A 25,588-nucleotide genomic window follows, 5' to 3' on the forward strand; every position below is an offset into this window, starting at 1 on the left:
ATACAAAAACGGAACGAAATAGACCAAAAAGGGTTAGTTAAACGGGAAATCAACTGATAAATTCTGTTGATAAGAACAGTTTAAACTCGATTCCCACGAGTTGAGTTCCTTGTTAAGATGAGTCAAATTTCGGTGACACGACTACGTCACCAGTAATTTTATTGGTCCAAGAAGATCATCTCTTCTGACGAAATCAAAGAAGGGCCTGCAAACTCCCTCCCCATATAAAAAGGGAGTACGATGAGTAAGACGGAGAAGTTGTTACTGATTGTGTGTTTGTGCGCTCAAAAGGATAGTTACCTGTCGCCGCCGATCCTCCCTCATCATCTATATTCAAGCCGAACTGTCGTCGTTGCACTTCCTTTCTGAACAACTATTACCTGTTAGTGGACAGAGTCATTACCGACGATCTACTACAAGATTATCTATTCTTAGTCCGAACGCCTACAACGGTCTATAAGGATATCATCGATTATTACATCGACATCCGACTACATATCTTAAGGTATTTATCCTACACGCGAATATTTGTAAGCTCTCTCTCTCTCTCTAATCCGCGTAGATTAATGTTCGCGGATCGCGCGTCATGTACCTTATTACGTGTCTCTCTGTAAAGAAATCGTTTGTACCTAATTAGACCTATGGAAAAAATAAACAGGTATATTTTTATATATAAATCTCTGGGTGCGTTCCTTCCGTCATCCTCTCCACTCGCTTCATTTTGGGTCTAACCCAAACGTAACCGCTCGCGCAATTGATTTTCTGTATCAATCTAAGGATACAGTGGTGTCATCCTGACGTGGTATCAAAGAGATACCGGCCCTATGGTCACATAAACATCGATACTATGAACGCCCATTTTAGCATTATTGTTTCTTTAACAATGACATTGAAAGACAAATACTGTCAATATAAAAACAAAGCATGAATTGCGATTTTATTATACAGTACTATATAAATCGCTTATTAGAAATTTGTGTAGTTTATATTTTTCAATAAAAATTATAAATGCTGTAATTGAAAATTTAAAAAAATAAATATTGAATATATAATAGGACATCAAAACTTATAAAATTACAGAGTAAAAATTCTCTGAAAAGCAAAATAAAGTTACTATTGTATAAAAATTTTAGAACTTTCTATTCAGAATTATAGAGATCTTTTCCTAACACATTATGCAGTGAATTCGAAATTTCACACCTTTATGTGTGAATTGACGCAATACCGTTAATTCACATAAAGATGTGAAATTTCGAATTCAAAGAAACTTGTAAATGAGGAGACTGTACTTAAAACTAATAAACAAACAACTTTTCTATCAAAAGGAAACAAATGATAATTGATCTATCCACTTGTTCTGCATATTTAGCTCTTTCTCATATTTCGTCGCAAATAGAAATTCAGTGGAAATTGGTAATTTAAAATTTATTGACTCAAATGCTTTTAAAATTTGGGGGACCAAAAAAGCGTGACATAACGAGTGGCTACTGTATTACAATATATACAGAAATTTTTAAAATGTGGTTAACCATAACAGAATAAAAAGAAAATAACAATTTTTACTGCTATTCTGCTGAGTTTTCATTCTATGTTTTCACTTTGTTTTGTTACTATTGCACTCACTTTTTATTTACTTTTTCTGTATTTCAACTCACTTTTCTCAATTTTTCAGAGGGGAAATAGCACTCCCAGGCCTTTAAATGATTAACTCCCAGGTGGGAAAGTTGACAGTTATTTGACGAAATTTTATTGTCAAAACATTATGTTATGATTTAGTTATGTAAATAAATTATGTAGTGCTGAGTCTCATAATTCTTTATTAAAGAAAGGAAATTCATGTAAGATAAATTGGGTGTTATGGGGGTAGTGTTCGTTCTTCCTCGTAGTGCCCCTGGAGACTCCCTGCGTTAGCGGGGTGAGCTGAGCACAGGCCACCTCCTGGATGACAGGTCCTACGACAGACTGGCTGGAAGGTGCATTAAATAATTCATCGTTAACCCCACATGGATCTAAATTTGAACCATCAGGATATAGGTAATGCTAGGGCATACACAGTAGTCAACGCGGCAGGGTATGACCTGGCCCAGCTGAAAAATTTGCAAGGGTTCCGGATGCAAGCAAGCTAGTCCAGAAAACCTGAAAACAGCAACGCAAAATATGATGAGGGAAAATATTGAACAGATTAGAGTGGCGACACTCAATGTGGGTACGATGTATGCAAGGTAGGAGTTTGTTGCAGCAGCCTTGCAGAGGTGATGCATTGATATCTGCGCACTACAGGAAGCCAGATGGAGCAGGCAAAAGGCCTGCAACATGGAGCAAGAGTGGTGGGAACATGGCTACAAGCTGATCTATTTTGGCAGCCCTCGCACCTGCAATGGCGCAGGCATCACCATCTCAGAATGAATTTGTAATGCTGTTCAGTCAGTTCACCAATACGATGACCATCTTATGAAGATTGTCATCGTGACACTGCTCCGGACTATCCATGCTTTTATCGCCTATGCACCACAAACTGGGCGACCAGAGTCTGAGAAGGATGTGTTCTGGCAGCTGCTCGACCAGATGCAAGACGTGCCAGCTACAGATTACATAATTGTCGGTGGCGACTTCAATGGTTACGTTGGTGAGACTGCTGATGGAAGCCATTGTCATGGTGGCAGGGGTTTTGGTCAATGCAGTGACAATGGTGAATGCCTGCTTGACTTTGCTGATTCCCATGATCTTGTCCTCACCAACACCTGGTTCAAGAAATGACTGTCACAACAGCTTACTTCTACAGTGGAGACACAAAATCACAGATCAACTGTCTTAGTTCGTCGATGTGAAGGTCATGCCATATGAGACTGTGGCAGCGCAACACTGACCTGTCATTGAAACTCTCTGCATTAATCTGCCAAAACTACCTGACAAAGATCAAACCGACCCACTGCAACAGAATTCTTAGTGACAGGGTGTACTACCACCTAAAGTGGAAAGGGCTGTTGCACCCACATCAATATGGGTTCCAGCCAGACTTGTCGACCTGCAGGGCACTAAATCAGGCGGTCAACCTGGTTTACCAGAACCGCCAGCAGGACCTCCACACATCGCTTGTTTCGATGGACGTTGCGGGGGCTTTCAACAACGTCTGGTGGCCATCTGTCATGGATGAATTGCGGAAGGTGAACCTGCCAACCACCCTTGTATCTCTTACCAGGAGTTTCCTGAACGACCCACAGTAGTTTATCACACATCCAGTAAGAGTTTCGAGAAGGTACTTGAGAGGGGCTGCCTCCAAGGATTCTGTACTGGACCTTTACTCTGGAACATTCTAGCAGACACGATGCTGTGACTAGTCCTTCTGGACAACATCCAGCTGCAGGCTTACGCAGATGATCTGTTGTTAGTAGTTGCTGGCTACAGCTGACACGAAATGGAGATTCGCAGCAACGAAGCGATAGAACGGCTCGTTTGCCGGGGAAGTTGCATAAGCTGTCCTTCAGCCCTGAGAAATCAGAGGCCCTGACAGTGGCCCGGACTGGTGTGTTGGCTCGCCGACCGATATACCGGATTTGGAGCAACCCCATCCAAAGGGTGAATGAATTAAAGTACCTCGGTGTAATCATTGACCAGACACTATGCTGGATGCCTCATCTGAGGAGTGTTCGTGAAAGGACAAACATTATGATAGCACTCTATCGAGACTAGCAAAACAGGACTACGACCTCAGTGGGCATGCACTTTGATCCATCTATAAGATGAGTATAGAGCGCTCTGTCTGCTACGCTTGTGATATCTGGTGGAAGGACTCTGCCAACGTCAGAGTCCTTCAGGCCTGAATGACAGGTACCACAGAGATAAGTTGGTACAGGAGATCAGAGGTAGGGTACTGAGGGCGAGGCACAAATGACACATTGCCTTGAGGTGGGTCTGAGGCCACATCGGGATCCCAGGCAATGAACGTGCCGACCAACTGGCCAAGGCGGGGGCCAGCGGCCCATTTGTAATGAAAATGGTATACATACATAAAAAATACTCTACTGAGCAATATATGGCAAACTGGCAAGAGCACTTGACTCAAAGTACAGTAGGTAGGTCAACCTATACCTTCCTGCCTGAAGTTGGTTTTACCCCAGTGAGTTTTTGTAGGTTAACAATGCAAATACTGACCGGACACGGGAGGTTTCCCCATTTCAAGTCCAAATTTGGACAAGGAGATGGTTGCTGCTCCTGTGGGTGTCCTCGTGGTGACATGAGACACTATGTACTTGACTGTCCTCTTATAGAGGATTTCTGCCGAGGGGCTTGCCAAGTTGACTGGACCAAGCCACCTGAACAAGTACTTCGAGCACTAGCAGCAAGTAAAGGAAACTTAAAGAAACTAAAGGAATTGATGGGAAGGGTCATAGATCTTCTTGATCTTTAGACCCAGACCTGGTGGACACACTAAAGGGGACACTGCTGATCATTAATATTATTACTGAAAGTTAAAGTTACTATGTGAGCTAATAAGGGACAGAGCTATTTAAAAGTGCAGAACAGGCTTCACAACAAACAAAAGTTATGCCAAAGTTAGTAAGTTGGGGCTAAGAGGACGTATGGCAGTCCAGGAGAAGTTCTTGGTGGCCCAACTAAAAGGAAAAGATGTCAATGACTACCTTTGGTTGAGAGACCAAGGCTCAGGATTAAGACATAGTCTCTTTCAACCCTGTAATGCCATTAGGCAGGGCAGGGCAAGAGTTCGCTTTATGAGGCGGCCCACCGCACATCAAGTGGTGGAGACTAGGTGGCAGAGAGGCAGAGACCATTGCATGTATTCATCTCCCAGCTATCACAACTGTCGAGAAGACGTGGCGGAGGGCAAGGTGGTCTATCCAAGGGGCGGCCTAATTGATAATCGGCTGTACCATCCCAGGTCGGTGCTTTGTGAAGTGCGAAAATTGGCTCTGGATAGATGATATCAAATTGAAAGTTTGTGCAAAGAAAAAGCTCTACCACACCGTCCTCGACAACAAGACTCTGCAGAACTGGCAGATATACCAAAACACCAACCGCAATGCTAAGAAAGCTGTTGCTGCAGCCTGAGCAGCACACTACAAGACAATGTATCAGCAGCTTGATGGGCAAGATGGTGAGCGTCTTTTCTATTGCCTTGCCAAAAGCCGTCGCCGGCAAACACAAGACATCGAGAAATTTCACTGCATCAATGACAAATGTGGCAAGCTGATCATCAACAGACAAGCCGTGATGGAGTGATGACGGGGTTACTTCGAGAAGATTTTCACCTATCACGGAACTCCCTGCCACACCTGGACCTGTGCAGCCAATTACCAAAGAAGAGATTGAAAGTGCACTAAAGAGGATGAAGCCTGGCAAGGCATACGGACCAGATGACATCACTGCAGATCTTTGGAGGCCATCGACTTGGCTTGCTGCTTTCTTCAACCTGATCATCGAGGAGAAGAGGATGCCCACTGACTGGCAACAGAGTATTATAGTGCCTGTCTGGAAATAGAAAGGCACTCTAGCCAAGTGCTCAAACTACTGCCCAATCTGACTTCTTTCGCACACTATGAAGTTGTTTGAGCATGTCTTAGACCAGGGGTGGCCAACAAGTCGATCGCCAAGCCAATTTTGGTCAATTGCTAGCGATGTCTTGACTTAATGCATTATATTTGTAATTGAACGCAACTGTGTGCATGCAGTTATGACTCGACTCACAAGCAGTGAGTGCATTTCGTACTGAAACAGTGTATAAACATAGTATGCATTTCACACTTCCCCCTCCCCACTTACACTATGCCTATGACAACAAGTCGATCACGACACATTTTAATGATAAAAAGTAGATCTTATGTGCACAAAAGTTGGCCACCCCTGTCTTAGACCACCGGATCCGTGACCTCGTCAAGCTCACCGTAAACCAGGCTGGCTTTGTCAAGGGATGCGGCACGATAGATGCTGTCCTCGCTGCTTGACTCCTCATTGAGAGGCATTATGAGAAGAAGATCCCACTTCACATCACCTTTCTTGATCTTGAGAAGGCATTCAACCATGTACCACATGAGCTTATTTGGGCTGCTCTTTGCCAACATCATGTTCCTGAGGAACTTATCAGTTGGGTGCAATTGCTCTACTGCAATCCAACGAGTCGTGTCTGTGGCGTTGCTGGGACCTCAAAACCATTTTGTGTCTCCATCGGTGTTTACCAGGGCTCCAGTCTCTATCTGTTTCTCTTCATTGTTGTCATGGATGCCATCACACGCAACATCCAACAACATGTACCATATACATTACTGTATGCTAACAATGTGCTCCTTGCCTCCACTGACAAGGTCAACCTGCAGCTCTTCCAGATGTGGTGCAGTCTTCTTGCACAACATGGCCTCCAACTGAATCTGAGGAAGACGGAGTATTTAACAACAGACACGACTGAGCAAGGCACAATCATTGTTGATACGTCGGCCTTCCCTGAGCTGAGCACTTTAAATATTTTTGGTCTATGATCTTCACTGACAGTGACTTATACCATGAGGCGGTCGCATGCATAAATGCCACCTGGCTGAAGTGGCACTCAATAACAAGTGTGCTGTGTGACTGATGCATCAAGGACCAACTGAAGTCAAACATTTATTGAACCGTCTTCTGGTCTGCTGCGCTGTATGGCACTGGGTGCAGTCAACTACGAAGGTCGTCGACCGCCGACTTGCTACTGTGGAGACTAGGATGTTGTGTTGGATGAGTGGCCTTACCAGACTCAATTGGGTACCCAATGTTGACATCAGAGCCTGGAGTGGTGTTGCTGAGATCAGCGAGAAAGCCACGAGTGTCACCTGCATTTCTATGGCCATGTGCTCCGTGCTGACACTGATTCCATCATCCAAATGGGCCTACATTTGGAGGTATCTGGGTCTCGTCTGAGGCAGCATTGGCTGGACACACTACACCATGACCTGCGGGCCGTGGGCCTACACCCAGACAAGGCCCATGATCGGGCCAAATGGAGATCCAAAATAAAATCTAGATGTACTGACTCCGCTGTTAAGTGGGACTAAGGCCAAAGAGGAAGAAATTGGGTATTATCAATTAAAAACGTTTTTGATAATTGACTATTCTTTTGTATTTTTGAATCATTCATAGCTACAGCTGAGAATTTATTAGTGTGATATAATACAAACTAGATGTAATCACAAATCAAGATTTAATTTATGCTTCACTTCAGAGACATAATATTTATGAAAGAAGTACAGGTTGGCAGACTGCCAATTACTTAAATTATAACATTGGGTATTCTATGAAAAGTTTGTTAATGCAATTATATTTTAATAAATACTAGATTATGTTGAGTATAATAGATTCTCCTATAACACGGATTTGTATAACATGGCGAAAAAATTGCTATTGTGTTTGTATAACGTGCTAAAAGAGATTTGTATAACACGGTGAAACGTCATCGCCGACTTGTGTCGTGACAGGATTGGTCGAATCTGGACCAATAGCGGACATTGCACAAACTGTTGAATTTAAACGAGCAGCGGACCTACTAAAAATCATTTATTATTTAACGGCCATAAAAATTATATTTCTATTAGTGATGTCTCCAAAGTTCAGCGAATTTTTCACAGAAAAATAACTTATCAGGAAACACGTGCCTACTGTTCAATGAGCCGCTCCACGACGAAAACAAGCTTAAGCAATGGTGTTGTCAAACGGTGCACACTTGGTAAGTAATCCTACAATGTTTTGTTTATAGCATAGTTTATATGGATTATTCCCAAAAAATTATACGTGATTTGGAAATGTTGAATCAAATTAGTCTAGAATTGATTAATTTTATGGAAGAAAACCTTTCAAACAGCCGTAACTCTTAAACTGCACACGTGCCAGGCTGTGATTGGCTCATGTATTTAAGTGACTCATACAACACGGAATTCATATAACATGGAATGTATCTACAGTGTTATAGGGGGGTCTACTGTATATAAGAATTGGATTGGTCAAATGAATTTTGTATCCAAGGAGTAATTTCTGAATGTTAGAGTTTGAAACCATTTTAACGTAAGTAGAAAATTATTTAGACCTGGAGAAAGACCTGGCAACCTACTCCAGTATTTTTCCAAAATACCCTACAGATCAATTTACAAATACAGTTTCAAATGTGGTACTGACTTGTGCCATCCTTGGGCCAGAAGGTATTAATCGAGTAACTGGGAAAGAGCGAGTTGTTATTAGTAGCAGGAGCATTGATGATGCAACCAGGCTAAATCCTAATGGACACCTGACTGCTGATGTAGCTCATAGTGAAAAGAGAACTCTGCGCTTTACTAAAGTATTTAAATTGGAACTTGGAACATGGACAGGTTACACATAGGAAAGTTGAACATCATCAAAAATGAAATGAATTGGTTGAAAATAGATCTAGGCATCAGTGAAGTTCACTGGACTAGAAGCGGATTCTTTAATTCCGATGATTATGTCATTTACTACTCTGGAAATGATACTATCCGGCGAAGAGGAGTAGGTTTTATTCTGCACAAGAATATCAGTCTCACCATTGAAAGCTTTCAAACAATTGACGACAGAATCATAGCAATTCATATCAAAGGGAAACCTCGCAATTTTACAGTCCTGCAGTTTATGCGCCCACTGCTGATTCAGAAGAAGAAATAACTGAGTCTTTCTACAATGAACTCCAAGAAACACTGCATCAGACACCAACAAAAGATGTTGTCTATGTCATCGGTAATTTCAATGCGAAAGTAGGTGAAATGGAAGAATCATGCATTATAGGAAAATTTGGTCTTGGAGAACGAAACAAGTCAGGTGAACGACTGATTCAGTTCTGCCAAGAACAGCAGGTGACTATGATGAATACGCAGTTTGGACAGCCAAGGCTGCAAATGTATACATGGACTTCTCCCAATGGAAATTATCATAACCAGATTGATTACTTCCTGTGCCAGCAAAAGTAGAAAAGTTTAGTTTTTTCTGTAAAAATGTATCCTGGCGCCAATTGTGGAATGGATCATGAACTGCTCATTGCCAAAGTGAAATGTAAGGTTTTGTAATGTGAAGCAACCATCAGCGATGCCAAAATTGACATCAAAATGATTCCTGCTGTCTATAATATCGAAATAAAGAATATATTTGACTTCCCCAGGTCGAATATATTTGACCAGCCCCAGGAATCGATGGAATACCAGCATTGTTACTGAAACCTTTACTATTAAAAGTTTTGACAGCATTGTGACATAGGTGTGGAAGAATGGCCAATGACCAAAGGTAAAGATTTATTTTTATTTCCATACCAAAGAAGGGCAATACCAAAGATTGCTCCAACTATCCCATCATTGCTCTGATTTCACACACTAGTAAGATTCTACTGAAGATCATTCAACAGCATATGTACTCAACCATAGACAGAGAGATGCCAGATGTACAGGCAGGTTTCCGAAAAGGAAGAGGAACACATGATCATATCGCTAATCTTCGTTGGATGATGGAAACAGCGAGGGAATACCAAAAAGATCTATACATGTGCTTCATTGATTACTCAAAGGCTTTCGATTGCATTGATCATGACAAATTGTGGAAGTGCCTCAAGGAAATGGGAATCTCACCGCATTGCACCCAGTTCATATGATCGTTATATACTGGACAAGAAGCCACTGTAAGAACACCATATGGTGATACAAACTGGTTCAAGATCAGAAGGGGCACCCGCCAGGGCTGTATCCTTTCACCATCACTATTCAATTTGTATGCGGAGGTGGTGATGAGGAAAGCAGATTTGAATGAGTCTAACATTGGAGTAAAAATTGGAGGCAGGAACATCAATAATCTCTGATATGTGGATGATACCACGCTGCATGTGGAAAGTCAAGTAGATTTTGAGTATGTGCTTCTGAGAGTCAAGCACAAAAGTGCAAAGGTAGGGCTTCTTCTTAACTTCAAGAAGACCAAAATAATGACTACTGCACAGAATACAGAACTCAAAATAGTGATCAACAGTGAAGAAATCAAGGTAGTGCAAAACTTCATATTCCTCGGGTCCAAAATCAATCGTAATGGAGATTGCAGTCCTGAAATCAGAAGACGCATAGCCCTTGGACGAACCTCGATGATCAGCATGAACAGCTTTTGGAAGAGCAAAGACATCTGCCTCCAAATTAAATGCAGATTAGTTAGAGTGATTATTTTTCCTATTGTCATATATGGATGTGAAACTTGAAATCTAAAGAAATCGGACAGAAGGAAGATAGATGCTTTTGAACGGTGGTGTTGGAGACGGCTTTTGCGCATTCCGTGGACAGTGCGGATCACCAACAAAACTGTCTTAGACAGAGTCCAATCGAAAATCTCACTTGAAGCCCAGTTAACCAAACAGAAATTGTCTTTTTTTTTGGTCATATAATGAGAACCAGCTCCCTCGAGAAGGCGATTATGCTGGGGATGGTTAGCGAGAAAAGAGCTCAAGGCCAACTAAGGACTCGGTGGCTCGACACACTGACTTATTTATAACAGAATTGAAGGAGGCTGTGCAGGATAGAGAGGCTTGGAGAGCTTTGATCCATAGAGTGACTGAGAGTTGGACACGACCAAACAGACAAAGTAGATAGATAGATATGTTGAGTAGTCAGTATATATTTGCCTATATTGTATTACTGATCATGATTGTATAATAACACATATTTTTATGTCATGCCCAGTTTTATATTTGTTAAAGAGAGAAATTTGTACTGATGATTTTTTTTAAAGAATTATTTACATGATAGAAATGTCAAAGATAATGTTATATAAATGGTATAACTTTTTTTGTTAAATCCTTGTATTATACATAAACTTTCACTAAAACACCGGATTGTAAACAATTCTTTTTCCGGATTGTAAACAATTCTTCTTCTTTTTGTTCGAAAATTCATTTTAAGAAGATTGGAAGGCTTGAGGAAGGGCGCAGTGAAGTGTCCGAAAACGTTTGCCATATAATTTAAGTGGACTGGCACCGGTTATTAGGTTTTTGGAAAAAGAATTCCTTGTATTATTTGTGTTAACTGTGTTGTTTAAGTAGAATTAAGAGACCATTGTGTTGCTACTTATTTATTAATTTTGTTTTATTTCCCCCCTTATATGGAAGTACTTGTACTTGTATCAATAACAAATAAATGAATAAATAATTACTAATGCTTTCATCATAAATGGAGAATCATGGGACTGAATGCCAGTGGAGATTAGTATCAGTTTTTTTTTTTTTTCGTTTTCAATGAAAGAATGTGTTTTGTCAGCATGATTACTGAGATGTGTTTCGCAAGTCTGGATGAAAGATAACTTGTCTGCATCATAAATAACATAAAACTGCTTAAGCTTTTCCCGGCTGGCGATCTACAGAACATTTTTGAGTGGAATTCGTCATGCGGCACATTTTTTGCATTTTTTGGATAATTTTTAAATTGCAATATTTCACTTCAAAATTGCGCTATGTTTAATCTGTTTTTGTGTTTGATTAAAACATATTACAGTTTATGATTGTTTAATTTATAATTTAATACAAATTTAAAATAATATTAAAATTTGAAGTTTACAAACAAACGAAAGAAAAATTAATTCACAGAGAATTGCTGAACTTTGTGCATTTATTAGGTAGACACATCTGTCTTCTTTCAAACAAAACAAATTTCATCTCTCTAGCTAGAGTGGAGAAGAAGTTATTGCCATTATTTACACTGTCTCTAATTACTTAGCAGGGAGAGGAGTCCGTTGTTATCATAAAGCGACACATTCAAGTTTATTGTTATATATTTTTGCTTAAAATAGTGAATATTCGACACTTTTTATACATTTTTTCAATGCTTTATACAATAATACACTAAAATAAGCGATTAGTTAATTTTTTCCTGCAATTATGCAATATCCGGAAGTAATGAATTTCCCGGTAAATTTTTCAGCTAGACACTTTTGATAAGAAATCTTCTTGTCTAAGTAAAGTCAAATAACATGAAAACTTGTAGAATTACAGCTCTAAAATGAAGAATATAGCTATTTTTTAACGTTTGTTTAATTCTGACTTTAATCACGTAGACTGGTTCTTTGCGGGAAAATCCCAACCAGATGGGTGTAAAAAAACTCTCATTTGTTGAAGTTGATTCAGTCATAATATAAATTACCGATTAGAGTGTAATAGGCAAAGAAACAAAAATTTTAAAGCCGATTAACAGCAATATCTTCCATAGACTTACTATAGGGAGGTCAAGTTTCCCTGCAATATTTATTGTTAGATAGTTTTAAAAATATATTTATTTACTTAAATATTGTCGAATTAGCTAATTTAATGTCTGAGTGCATTAAATTAGTTAATTAGAGCTAAAAAACGATTTAAAAAGCAAATTTATTGCGATTGTTTACATTTTACTTGGAAGGTTGGAGGCGGGGCTTTTCGCGGCAATTTTTTCCTTTCATAAGTCTGTGATTAGTTAAAGTAATGTTAACAAAGACAGAAGATAACCAATAAAACTGTAGAAGGAGTTTCCCTTTGATTGTTTTCAGTCAACTGTGTAGTTAACTGCAAAGATTTGCTGTAGAATGGTAGGGGGTCCTTTTTACTGAAATATTTATACCCCAGGGGTGGTAACAAAACACTTATTAGCTTAAACAAAGTCAATTGACCTACAGGAGAGCAAATCAAAGCTAAGATCGCGGAAAACTCGAATATAATGCAAAGTAATTAAATTTTTTGATTAATTATGCCTAAAGGCGAATCTCACATCACCAATTAACGGCAAGTCACGTGACATACGCCTAAGGACATATACCTACATGGAAAGGGTTAATATCATGTAGTGAAAACTTTTCATATTTGAGAACAATAAGAATTTTTTTTTTTCACATTTGTTGTTACCGGAAAGAAATTTGTATGGTATAGTTCCTCAGTGATGCTACCTCAGTATGTCTGATTTTTATTATTTTTTTTTTTTTTGTTAAATGTGCTTGTAATCCACAGTTCCTGTTCTACTGGTTGTCTTTTGAAAGGCACATAGTGACTAGAGAATACAATATGACTTTCCTTTGTGGAATGTTTGATTTGAGCTTGTATATTATTTTTTTTGCAGGACCTTTTAGATTTGTTGCTTTGGCACCAGTAATTTACCAGTATTTTTTTTAGCTAGGTTTTGGGTGACTTAGGCTGTTGATATGTCACTTATAGGTGATATACAATAGCTTTAAGTGATGTGCCATTTGATATCTGCAGTTGGCTCTAGAAGTTGAACAATATTGGCACATCACCTGAAGCTAGGTAAAATATCAACAGGGCAGGTCATCTGGAACCTGGTGAGACTTCATAATCTTTGCAACTTGAGTTGTAAAAATTAATGTTGTCTTACCTTTGTGCTTTTTGTGATACTGGGCATATCAGACCTTTCTTTCAGACCTCTGAAATTTTGTGAATGAAAAAATGATGTTTTCACTATAGTTTATGCTAATTATGTGGATCTAGATGCTGACAAGCATTCAGCTTGTTATCAGACAATAAGTTGAAGTTTTTATCAATTTTTATTTATTTTTGTTGATTGTGATACTGCATTTAGAGTTTCATCAATCATTGAATTGCAGTTTCTTTATATTCTTAGACTCAATATTGTACAGAATTTTATTAACAAAATTATCTGTATCCACCACAACTAAAATCCAAAATTTAATGAAGCACGTCCTACATTAAATAAAAGCACACTAAATATAAAATAGCCTTCCCAGCTACTAGCATATACTTTACTCAGTGACAAAAGCACAAGAAAAAATTACTGTAATAACTACACCTTAAACACATCATCAAGTCATAAATGACAGAATCAAAGCTTAGTGATTTTGTAACTGAACAACTTAGTGACTTTTTTGTTCCTAACTTAAAAAATCTTTTATATACATAACTTGTTGAACACTGTGAGCAAGGAATTTGTGAAAAACATTTTGAAAAATGTGACAATCCATTAGTGTCAGTTTTATAGCTTTTAACTCTTTTTGCAGCATCAGGACGGATAGGCCACTCACTTTGTCACTGGATGCTATATGTTATAGTTGTCTTCATGATCATGAGATCTGTTAGACATCAGGTCATGATACCAGTTACGATAATGAGGATTCCCATCCTAACTTGCAATTATACATATCTATTCTTAAGATATGCTCAAATAGGAGGGATTGTAGTTTGAGTGGAGAGAGTCTGTGAATCTATTGATAGGGTTGCCGACATCAAAGTAACTCCACATTGAAACCAAGTTAACAAATAACAAAAATTTGTTGTATTGGGTTGTTCGGAAAGTTCGTAGCGATTTTTAAGAGAAATAAAAGAAATTGTTTTAAAACTAAAAATATACTTTTATTCCATTATGTATGCACCATTGTTTTTAATGACGTGTTGCCATCTATGGAGCAGCTTTATGATACCCTCTTCGTAGAACTTTCCAGTTTTTCCCGCGAAAAACTGATCCATGTGATTTTTACAACCTTCCAAAGTATCAAAGTTTTTATCACGAAGGGAATTTTGTAGAGAAGGGAACAAATGGTAGTTCGACGGGGCAAGGTCGGGTGAGTAAGGGGGGTGGGGTAAAACATCCCAGCCTAGTTCCAATAATTTTTGGCGTGTTCGTAAAGACGTGCGAGGTCTGGCATTATCTTGGTGAAACACAATGCCTTTTCTATTGCCCAGTTTTGGACATTTTTCTTTAATTGCCATGTTTCGCTTATCCAATTGGGAACAATACTTATCAGAATCAATTGTTTGATTCTGTGGAAGCAGCTCGTAGTACAGGATTCCTTTCCAATCCCACCAGACAGTGAGCATGACCTTCTTTGGATGAAGACCGGCCTTTGGAGTTTTTAATGGTGATTCATTTTTCTTACCCCATGATCGTTTTTGGCTGATGTTGTTATAAATGATCCACTTTTCATCACCTGTCACTAAACGCTTCAGGAAAGGGTCATTTTCATTTCGTCTTTCAAGAGAATCACAAATGGAGATGCGATCCAGTAAGTTTTTTTTCGTTAAGTCGTAAGGTATCCAAATGTCGTAACGATTCACGTACCCGAGCTTCTTTAGATGTTGAAATACAGTACTGCTTGATGACTTCACTATGTCTGCAATCTCTCGAGTTGTGTAATGAGGGTTTTCATCCAATAGTGCTTTGATCTGGTCCTCTTCAATAACAGGAGGTCTTCCCGAGCGAGGAGCATCTTCAAGGCTGAAATTACCCGTTTTAAATTTTGCAAACCACTTTCGAACAGTTGATTCTGATACAGCACTCCCACCATAAACATCATATATCTTTTTTTCTGTTTGTACAGCATTTTTGCCTTTACGAAAAAAGAAAAGAAACAAGTGTCGATAATGCGCGTTGTTCGCATCATTTTTTGCAATGAGACAAATTAAACGCTATTTGAATAATCTTAACGGTTTTTTTGTAATGGACGCGTCTCAAGGTCATTTATCGTAATATTCGTTGGTTTGTACAATTCTAATCATTTTTGCATCAATCGGTGTCTCAACTGTCGGCTATCAAAAATCGCTACAAACTTTCCAAACAACCCAATATAATTCGAAACCGTGTCTTCTTTTCTTTGATTAATTCATTATCACTACTAGGTGCATATACAGACACTTGGCAATGTTATCATCAACTTTTATTTGGGAATTTCTTATTTGCCGAGACGCATTTCGGGTCTTAGCCCCTCTTCGGTTGGCTACATAATAAAAACAAAAATATAAGTTCTTTATATCACATAGTTTTATATTATGGCAATTATAACATACCATTACATTTCAAGACATCTTGTAGTATGACAATCGAAAATACATCATACTTTTAATTCACTGTTGAATACATTTCGTTATTAAAACACCTTTACATTTAAAAATATCTTATAAAACAATTTTTACAATTAAAACTATCCTTGCATTTAACATTTTTTGTAAATAAACCATATTGTATCCATACGCCAGACATCTCGAAGATACTTCTCATTACAAACTACCCATTCGTTGTAAAATACATTTTAGGATATATTTATAATTAACACATTTAAAGGTTTTTCAAATCTCTATCCTTATGCCAAACATTTTAAAAAAATTAATCTAGTTATCTGAAATAAGTTCATTATAACTGTTCTTTTTCGGTTAACTTGTAGGTTATGGTCACTGGTATATATATTCTGTAACAATTATTTATTCACTGTTAAAATATCACATTTTCAGAATACTTTTACAGTTATATTTACAATTAAAATTACAGTAGAGCATCGATTATCCGACTTAATTGGGGACTGGGGTTGGTCGGATAACCGAAAAGTATGAAAAAATACATTATTAGTATAGTGTATTAGGCCTAGTTTAAATACTAGCCTCCCTTTCATGGTCGAGCCAGTGCTGCCAGCTAAAACATCCAAAATTTAACAAAAATAATATTAAAGTAGGTGTATAATTCACATGTGAAATTTTTTATTGGAGAAACATGTCATATAATTTGTATAAGTTTACATTGTTTTTGTTTTTAAGTGCATTACAACAAAATTATGCAATTTTAAGAACATTTAATAATTACAACAATATTTCCAAGTCTAAGAAAAAAATTAAATATTTTAAACTAATATAATCAATAGCAATAGATTTACATAGCCTAATAAATAGGATTTAACAATCTGGAGGGCTTATCACACCAAGGCCGACAGAAAGAAAAGACCAGATCTTTTACAAAAAAGTTAGTCTTTAATAATCAAGCCAAGAAATAACTAAATATTGTAGCGCCACATCACTAGCGGACATTTGAATTTGCCGATTAGAACGCGGTCGGTAAATGGGGGGTCGGATAATCGATGCTCTACTGTATTTAATTAAAAGTTCTTACGTTCATCCTTACATTGAACGTCTTTACAAGACGTTCAACATAAGGATGAGGAGAGCCGATGAGGGTCGACTAGACAAAGGAAACTTTGAGGAGAGAGCCGGGAAACTGGGAAATTTGCCTCTTTTTATCCTAAATTTCTGTCATTCGGGTGTCAATTTGTTACACATGATGGGATTTGAGGGGTGAATCAAACTAGCAGATGTTGATCAACATGTGCAATAACATCTAGCCATGGAAAGTTAACAAACTGGAAGGAAGCTTTATTTTCTTTTTCTATCAAATTTTTCACGAAAGTGTAAAATTTATCTGGTTTGTTTTCCTAACAAAATAATATTTAATTAACTAATTAAATCAAATTATAAATAACAACTCTTCCTTATCAAAGAAAAGGCTGTTATTGAATGTCTCTAGATTTTCACAAAAATAAATAAACATTTTAATTAATAATTGAGTATTTTGTACCCGGACTATGCTTTCTAGGGTTCAGTTTAGTTTTTATTTATTTTCAATAATTAATAAAATTGATGGTTTTGTGAATACATTGACTTATTTAATTATTTCATGTGTTTTCTTTATTAGATTTTGCTGCCGTTTGTCAGCTCTCAACTGAATTTCATTTTCCGGATTTAGAGTGTCAGTTGGAGTCAATTCGTGACAATTCTAAACAGGCTTCGGAATGGCGTATGGTTAATGGTCCTCAAGTAGAAAGTGGAAGCAGTGGAAAATCTAGCATATCTTCAGAACATCAAGTTAGTTTTTTTGTTTCCACTTGATGTTTTTTATTTCTATTAATAAATTTATTCTTTTTGTTGATTGTTGAATGATTCTTAATGAACTGTAAAACATTTACAATTAATTTTGTTGGCTTCTTTTCGTATAAGACTGAAAATTACCATAATTTTTTGTCTGATTCTTTGTGGCGTATAATTCGCATATGAAATTTTTTATTGGAGAAACATGTCATATAATTTGTATAAGTTTACATTGTTTTTGTTTTTAGGTGCATTACAACAAAATTATGCAATTTTAAGAACATTTAATAATTACAACAATATTTCCAAGTCTAAGAAAGAAATTAAATATTTTAAACTAATATAATAAAATTGCAAATATAAAAATTTGAACAGAAATATAAATTAAAGATATTGAAGTTATAATGATTTTAAAAGCAGGTAAAAGAAAGATAAAAGTAACCAATAATATAAATTAAGAAAAATTGGGAATAAAAGTGAAATAAGAATGATACTTTAGATAGATTTACATAGCCTAATAAATAGGATTGGACAAGGAAAACAATCTGGAGGGCTTATCACACCAAGGCCGACAGAAAGAAAAGACCAGATCTTTTACAAAAAAGTTAGTCTTTAATAATCACTTTCAAATTTAGGTAAGGATGCATTTTAGGTATAAAGACCCTTCATCAGCTTACAAACACATAACGCCAACATATAATTATAACACTAATAGTTAACCAATACAAAGGAATTTTTGATATATACAGTGCACCGTATTTACAATTTTAATACAATTCATATACTGAATAACTAAAACTATCTAGCATAAAATTTATTTATATAATAATGCGATATATCACATTATTTGGGACCAGTAAATGTCTTATTTTCTCCCACATTTTCTGAATTCTGGTAGACGATTCCACTATTAATAATAAAATATTATTAAGTATATTAAAAAATGTATATTGTAATGTGTAGTATATTGTAAAATGAATTGTAACAAGTCATCCAGCCTCACACAGTCCCATGGATTTTGGTAATGGTGGGTTCATTGTTGGTTTCCCTCCCTTTTGGTTTTTAATATTGTTAAGTATATTAAAGACCAGGGGCTGGCAATGAGCTTGCTATTGTTGAAATGGTTGGTTTCCAGACCTTGCATGGGACAAGTGCACCAGATCCATGGGACTGTGTGAGGTAGGGTTTATATAAAAACCAACTTTTTAAAAAACTGGTTTTTGAATTTCAACGTTTCTACGAAACCAGTTTTAACCAGTTTTTGAATTTTTACACCCTCAAATAGAGACAAGGGATAAGTTTTAGAATAAGTTGAGACAAGTTTAAAATAAGTTGTAAATATACAACTTATTTTAAAACTTTTTAATTTATTTAATATTTATAATATTGTATTTCAAAAATATAACAAAATAAAATTCATAAACATCTACACAAAACAAAAAAGGAAATGCTAGATTATCAAATTAAACTATAAAATTTACTCCATAGAAAACAAAGAAAAACAAATAACAATGAATGCCTACGAAATATTATTTTACTACTAATTTTTTCTAAGAAAATATGATTTTAGAAAGTAAAGAACATCTATGGATCTGTTCCTCAATTGTGTCTTTATTTTGCATACAAAATTGCCAGAAATAGAAAAAACTCTCTCACTTGCTACTGAGCTGGATTTAATTGTCTTTAAAGCATTAAATAATAAGTCTAAATTTTTCGTTCTTCTATTTGTGCCCTCTAATATTAAAAATTTCCCTTTTAGTGTCTTAGGGCTGGACGAAGTCACTTTTTCAGGTTCTTGAAGATATTTATGTATCGATTTTTCCATAGCATTTTTTAAAGCTATGGCTTGATTTTCTTTTTCACCACAGTTTTCATCATTGCAGTCATCTTCTGTAGAATAATTTGGATATAATCTCGATAATATTTATCCAGATAACTTAAAGATATCGGATTTTGCAGCTAGTGGAAGAAATACGCTAGAAGACTTTGTCCAAACGTTCTGTGGATTTTGTAAATAAAGGAGAAGTGTTACTAATCCCGATTGTCTTCTCCCTTGAATTTGTACCTGTACAGCATGTAACAACTTGGAAATAATTTCAGTTTTCAAACTTTTCAATTCACATAACAGAAATTCAAATATGCCTTCATTTGTTAATAAATAGGACAACAAGATCTAAAGCATCAGCTGCTAAACATATTAGTCCTAAAACTTTTGGAAGATCTACATTTCTACAATGCTATGCTTCACTCCACGTGTGAGAAGCACCAATGTCATTCAAAACTAAAACAACACATTCTTTTAAGTGCACAAATCCTTCTATCATTTTTCTGTTATTGCAAGATTTCTCCCTATTGTAAGGAGAATAGGATGCTTTTTTAGGTGTAGAAGGATTTTTTGTTTTTGTAGTTAGTTTTATGAAACTTAGTATTTAACTATATTCCCGTTTTATGACAGAGACAATTTTGTGTCAAAATGTTGATGTTTTTAATCAAATAATTAATTAATTTTTATGTTGAAGTCTAGGCTCAAAAACCAGTATTTTAGTTGGAAAATCCCAGTTTTCAAATAATATAAATTTTTTTAAAAAACCAGTTTTTCAAAACTGGGTTTTCAAAACCAACAAACCCTAGTGTGAGGCTGGCTGCCTTGTTACAATTCGTAAATAAATTTTATGCTCGATAGTTTTAGTTATTTAGTATATGGGTTATTAAAATTGTAAATACAGTGCACTGTATATATCAAAAATTCCTTTGTATTGGTTAACTGTTAGCACCAACATACAATTATAACACTATGTGTTTGTAAGCTGACGAGGGGTCCTTGTACCCAAAATGCATCCTTACCTAAAAGATCAAAGCTGACAGAAAAAAGATGTGGTTTTTTTCTGTCAGCCTTGGTGTGATAAGCCCTCCAAATTGTTAAATCCTATTTATTAGGCTATCTCTATCTAAATTGAAGTCATGGGCTAAAAGCATTGTTTATTATTAAGAATGATACTTATGAACAAAAATAAAAAATAACAATTAAAAATGTAAATATTTGGTGCAAGGCATTGAACTAATCATTTAAAAGCTGATTTAAATAGCATGATCCATATGCTAGGATATCTAAAGTAATGTTGTTACGCTGTTCTAATGTAGAAATGTATAATGATTTCCAAATGAAAATAGATTTTCATTCAACACGCTGTTAGAGTAATGTTGTTTCAGCCCATAAAGGTGTAAGGTTAAGATCCAAATGGATCTAATCTAACTTAATTTTAAGTCATACAGGGTATATGCTGTTAATTTTTGTCAATAAGCAATTGATGTTTGGCTTAGATTTCCAAATAATCAGGATGTCATCTATATACACTGAAGTGCCAAAAGTCATGGGATACTGCCTAATATCTTGTCAGACCTCCTTTTGCCCGGTGAAGTGCAGCAACTCAACATGGCATGGACTCAACAAGTCGTTGGAACTCCCCTGGAGAAATATTGAGCCATGCTGCCTCTATAGCCATCCATAATTGGGCAGGTGGTGCCGGTGCAGGAGTTTGTGCATGAATGGACCTCTCGATTATGTTCCGTGCATGTTCGATGGGGGTTCATGTCAGGCAATCTAGGTGGCCAAATCATTCACTGGAATTGTCCAGAATGTTCCTCAAACCATTCACGAACAGTTATGGCCCAGTGACATGGCGCATTGTCATCCATAAAGATGCCATCTTTGTTTGGGTTCATGAAGTCCATGAATGGCTGCACGTGGTCTCCAAGTAGCTGAACATAACCATTTCCTGTCATTGTTTAGTTCAGTTGGACCAAAGGACCCAGTCCATGCTATTTAAACACACCCCACACCATTATGGAACCACCACCAGCTTGCACAGTGCTTTGTTGACAACTTTTTTTTTTATTTTTAATCAGAAGACGGCCAGTCCGAGAAGACAGCCGTCTCTCGTCCTAAACAGCAGTACCTGTCACCTGACTTACCGGCTACTAAGTCCTAAAAATAATTTAATATAATATAATTGTTTTTTTATATATTATATTTTATACTGTAAAGGTGGAGCTGGACTGAATCTGTATATATAAAAAACCTTATACTACAATAGTAATTGCTAAAAATTAAGCTATTTAAAATGTATGTCAAAAAGTATGTAAAACGCTATTTAAAATATATGTGAGTGTGTAAGTGAATTAAAAGAAAAACTTGATAAGATAAAGCAAAGTTATATGCTTAAAATCCTAATCTCCTGTCTTAATTTCAACATATCTTCAAATACTTTCAAGAACTTAGCATAATTATCTTCATTCTCAACTATTTTTAAATATAGATCAGTTATTCTTCCACTATATAATAAAATATCATTCCTAATATTATTTCTAACGCTATTATATATTGGACAATGAAATAAGAAATGTTCCAGGGTGTCGAGTTCCCCACATTCACAATTAGGGGAATCGACCAACCGAAAACCAAACAATCTCTCTCGAAAATCTCTGTGTCCCGATAAGACTTGACAAGAATAATAATTTGGGATAACCCAATGTGCATCATCCCGACTATAGACAGTGGGAAAGAAGCGAGCAGTTATCCGACCACGCGTCTCCCCACACCACCTATCATTCCATTTATCTAGCAATAACTTTTGTACTTGTTTCACCTTTATTTTAATTGCATCGGCCGATGAACCTGGCTGAAACATAGTATCTCCACAAACAAAAGGTATATTAGACCTCAACAAGTATTTATAGTATTCTAATTCAATCCTTATATCAATAGGTAATTCACCCGCGAGTAATTGCAACGCAGGAGTTGATATAGTCCGATAGGCCCGGGTGACCATCAACAGTACTCTCCGTTGGGATGTTTCAAGTTTCCCACGGTGAAGGGGCCGAAGTCCGCCGCCCCACACACCAGCAGCATATACTATTACTGGTATATACAGAGACGAATACAGGATCCGGAGTGCAGGAAGCCTCAGCCTCCACCCCCAGCCTGCCAAGCTCTGTAAGCTACAAAACTGTGTAACTGCTTTATCTGCGATATATCTCACATGAGGTGTAAGATCCAAACCCGCACCCAGCTGCATTCCCAAGTAGCGGACTGATCCCACCATCTTCAGTGGACTATCGTTCATTCGAATGCTGGGGGGGGCGATCCGAACTCAACTTACCCTTCAGTAACACCATCTTAGTTTTACTAGATGAGAATTCCAATTTTAATTGTTCTAAATGGTTCACCAGGACCGCTATCATCAAGTTACCCCTATCCTCCAATTCCCGTCTACTATTACCCTCAATAATGACAGCAAGGTCATCGGCATACGCAATATACTTAATATCCATCTCTCTTATACATTGTAAAACCGAATTAAACACATAATTCCAGAGTTCCTGACCCAATACCGATCCCTGCGGACAACCCCTTTCAATCCATTTACTATGTTTCTTAGTACCTTCTATATAATATACCTGTCTATGCTGTAAATAATCCCGAATAACACTGTATATATCCATTGGACAGTCCCATTGTCTGAGGGCCTTCAGCACACTCGGCCACCATATATGATCAAATGCTCCAACTACATCGAAAAATATACCCAGAACATATTTACTTGTAGAATTCATTGTCCAAGTACGTAGCAAATAAATTGCATCCGTGGTCGAGACCCCACGTCGAAAACCAAACTGCCATCTATCTATCCTTGAACTAAACAATGAAGACAGTCGTAACTTTAACAACCGTTCATATAATTTACCTACTATCGACAATAAACATATCGGTCTATAAGATCTAACATCAGCACGATCCCTATTCTTATCCTTTAAAAATATTACAACCCTTGAGACTTTCCACCTATTCGGGAACACACAATACAGCAAACATAAATTAAACAAATACAATAGATGATTTCCTATTACAGGTACGGCATGATTTAATATTTTATATGTGATCCCATCTAATCCCGGAGCTTTCCTTCCTCTAGAATCTCTTAATACACGTAAAAACTCCTGTCGCGAAAATAACTCCACAGTACGATTACTTTTATATTGATCATTATCCGCCTGAACTTTAACTTGATATTCTGTATCTAATACATTATTATCCTTTATAAATAAGGAATCTAATAAGAATCTAGCCGTCTCATCCCAATCCACTAAATAAGTATCCCGATTCCTAACTACGTGAAGCATATCTCTAACTTTAATTTTATCTCGAGCTAACTTATAGGGCCCCTAAATCCCCATACATTCCTAGCTACAACTGAAGTTACAAAATTTTTCCAACTATTTGCCTTAGTAATTGTAATTAATTTCTTATATTGCTTATTAAGACTCCTATATTCTGCTAATTTAAAATCCTTTAAAATCACATCTGATTCCCGTTGATATACTCTACGTGCCTTGCAGACCTGCTTCTTCATCTTATCCAATTCGTCACTCCACCATCTTGGAACCAAAGACTTATCCTTGTGCGATGGGAAGGTTTTCCTAATAGCTTGATTTAAGCATCTATGTATATGTGAGCAATAATTAAACACGTCTTCTCGATCACCAACCCAAGAGGTTACACACGGACCTATCAATCTTGATAAAATGCCCCTAAATCGGTTCCAGTTAACCCTACACAACAATATAACAGGGCATTATCGCAAGTAGTATACTCATACGTTACCATCCGATCAAATATCTTTCTATCAATATGGTATGAAGTTAGCATGACGTCCACAAATGATTCCCCCATCGCCGATGAGAATGTTGGAACTCTATTATCTCTATGTACTATTTCACAATTCCACCTCGAAATACTGTCCATCAATTTCTGACCCCTAGTATCTGTAAATGATGACCCCCAAAGTACAGATTTAGCATTTGAATCTATCCCAATAATATAATTTTTCCCTTGCAACAATGACAACAGACTATCTAATTCTCTTATAGAGGCCTCGATATCACCGCTCGGAGGAAAGTACAAGCTGGCCATATAATACTTTTCATCCTCTCGCAACACCTGTGCAACCGCACAAGTTGTAGAAGATAAATTTTGTACGTCAAGAACAGTCCACGAATCATCAACTACAGCAATCGCGGCCCAAGGAGTACCATCGGTACATTGAACCACACGCGTTTTCAAGCCATATCCCACTACCTTACCCTTCACAACGTACGGTTCCTGAAGCAGTAAAACACTTGCCCACCCATTATCTACCAATTGAAGCAATTCCCCAGGTACTGATTTCTTATGTTGAGCATTAACCTGTATAATTCCTATAGAACTTATACTTTTATTCCTATTAACCATAATCAATTGATTCTTTATATCTAGATACAGCTATCTGATACGAATAACAATCCCTTTCCCTGGAGTAATGCCCACTAGACCTATTTATTTGCTTACAAGGAATACAAATCCTAACACTATCATTCGAACAATCCTGAGATCTGTGCCCCTGCTGACCACATTTATAACATATATCAGTTTTGCTCCGACAATTCTTTGCCAGGTGACCAAACAACTGGCATTTATAGCATTTAGCAATCTCATAGTAATCTCGGATAGGACAGCATCTATATTCCACAAATAACTTACCTAAATGTTGAATCTTACTCCGTAGTTTAGGTGATACCTCCACCACCCAATTCGTTAAAAATTCCCTATGCCTACCTATGCGATATAATATCTTAAAGTTTAATTTAAACTCATCATAGCTAAATTCTTCATCACCCAACAGATCCAAATTTAAGTCATATATCACCTTCACTAATCTTTCCTCAGGTATATCCTTAGGAACATCAACTAACATCATTCGAGGATATTTCTTTACTGGGACTTTAATAGTCAACTCAGTTTTCTCAAGAACCTTATGCTGTAATACCTTATTTCTATCTTTTTCATCTGCCAATGTAACCAGTATCTCATTCGATCGTAATTTACGTATACTTATTATCCGAATTTTATCTGTAGTAGGATTAATACCA

The 25,588-nt window shown here is 36.9% G+C and overlaps 1 protein-coding gene across 3 annotated transcripts in view; it reads left to right on the forward strand.

The window, feature by feature from the left end:
* LOC136988060 (FERRY endosomal RAB5 effector complex subunit 3) overlaps positions 1-25,588 on the forward strand; it is a 170,179-nt gene that overhangs the window by 115,889 nt on the left and 28,702 nt on the right. For 2 of the 3 annotated variants that reach the window (XM_067285859.1, XM_067285861.1), the window contains exon 9: positions 17,451-17,620. In XM_067285859.1, coding sequence (XP_067141960.1) covers positions 17,451-17,620 — 170 coding nt within the window. The remainder of the gene's footprint in view (positions 1-17,450; positions 17,621-25,588) is intronic. The other variant, XM_067285860.1, reaches the window with a different exon arrangement.

The sequence above is a fragment of the Centruroides vittatus genome, unplaced genomic scaffold, assembly GCF_030686945.1.
Source record: "Centruroides vittatus isolate TY-2023 unplaced genomic scaffold, ASM3068694v2 scaffold_3046, whole genome shotgun sequence".
NCBI classification, from domain to species: domain Eukaryota; kingdom Metazoa; phylum Arthropoda; class Arachnida; order Scorpiones; family Buthidae; genus Centruroides; species Centruroides vittatus.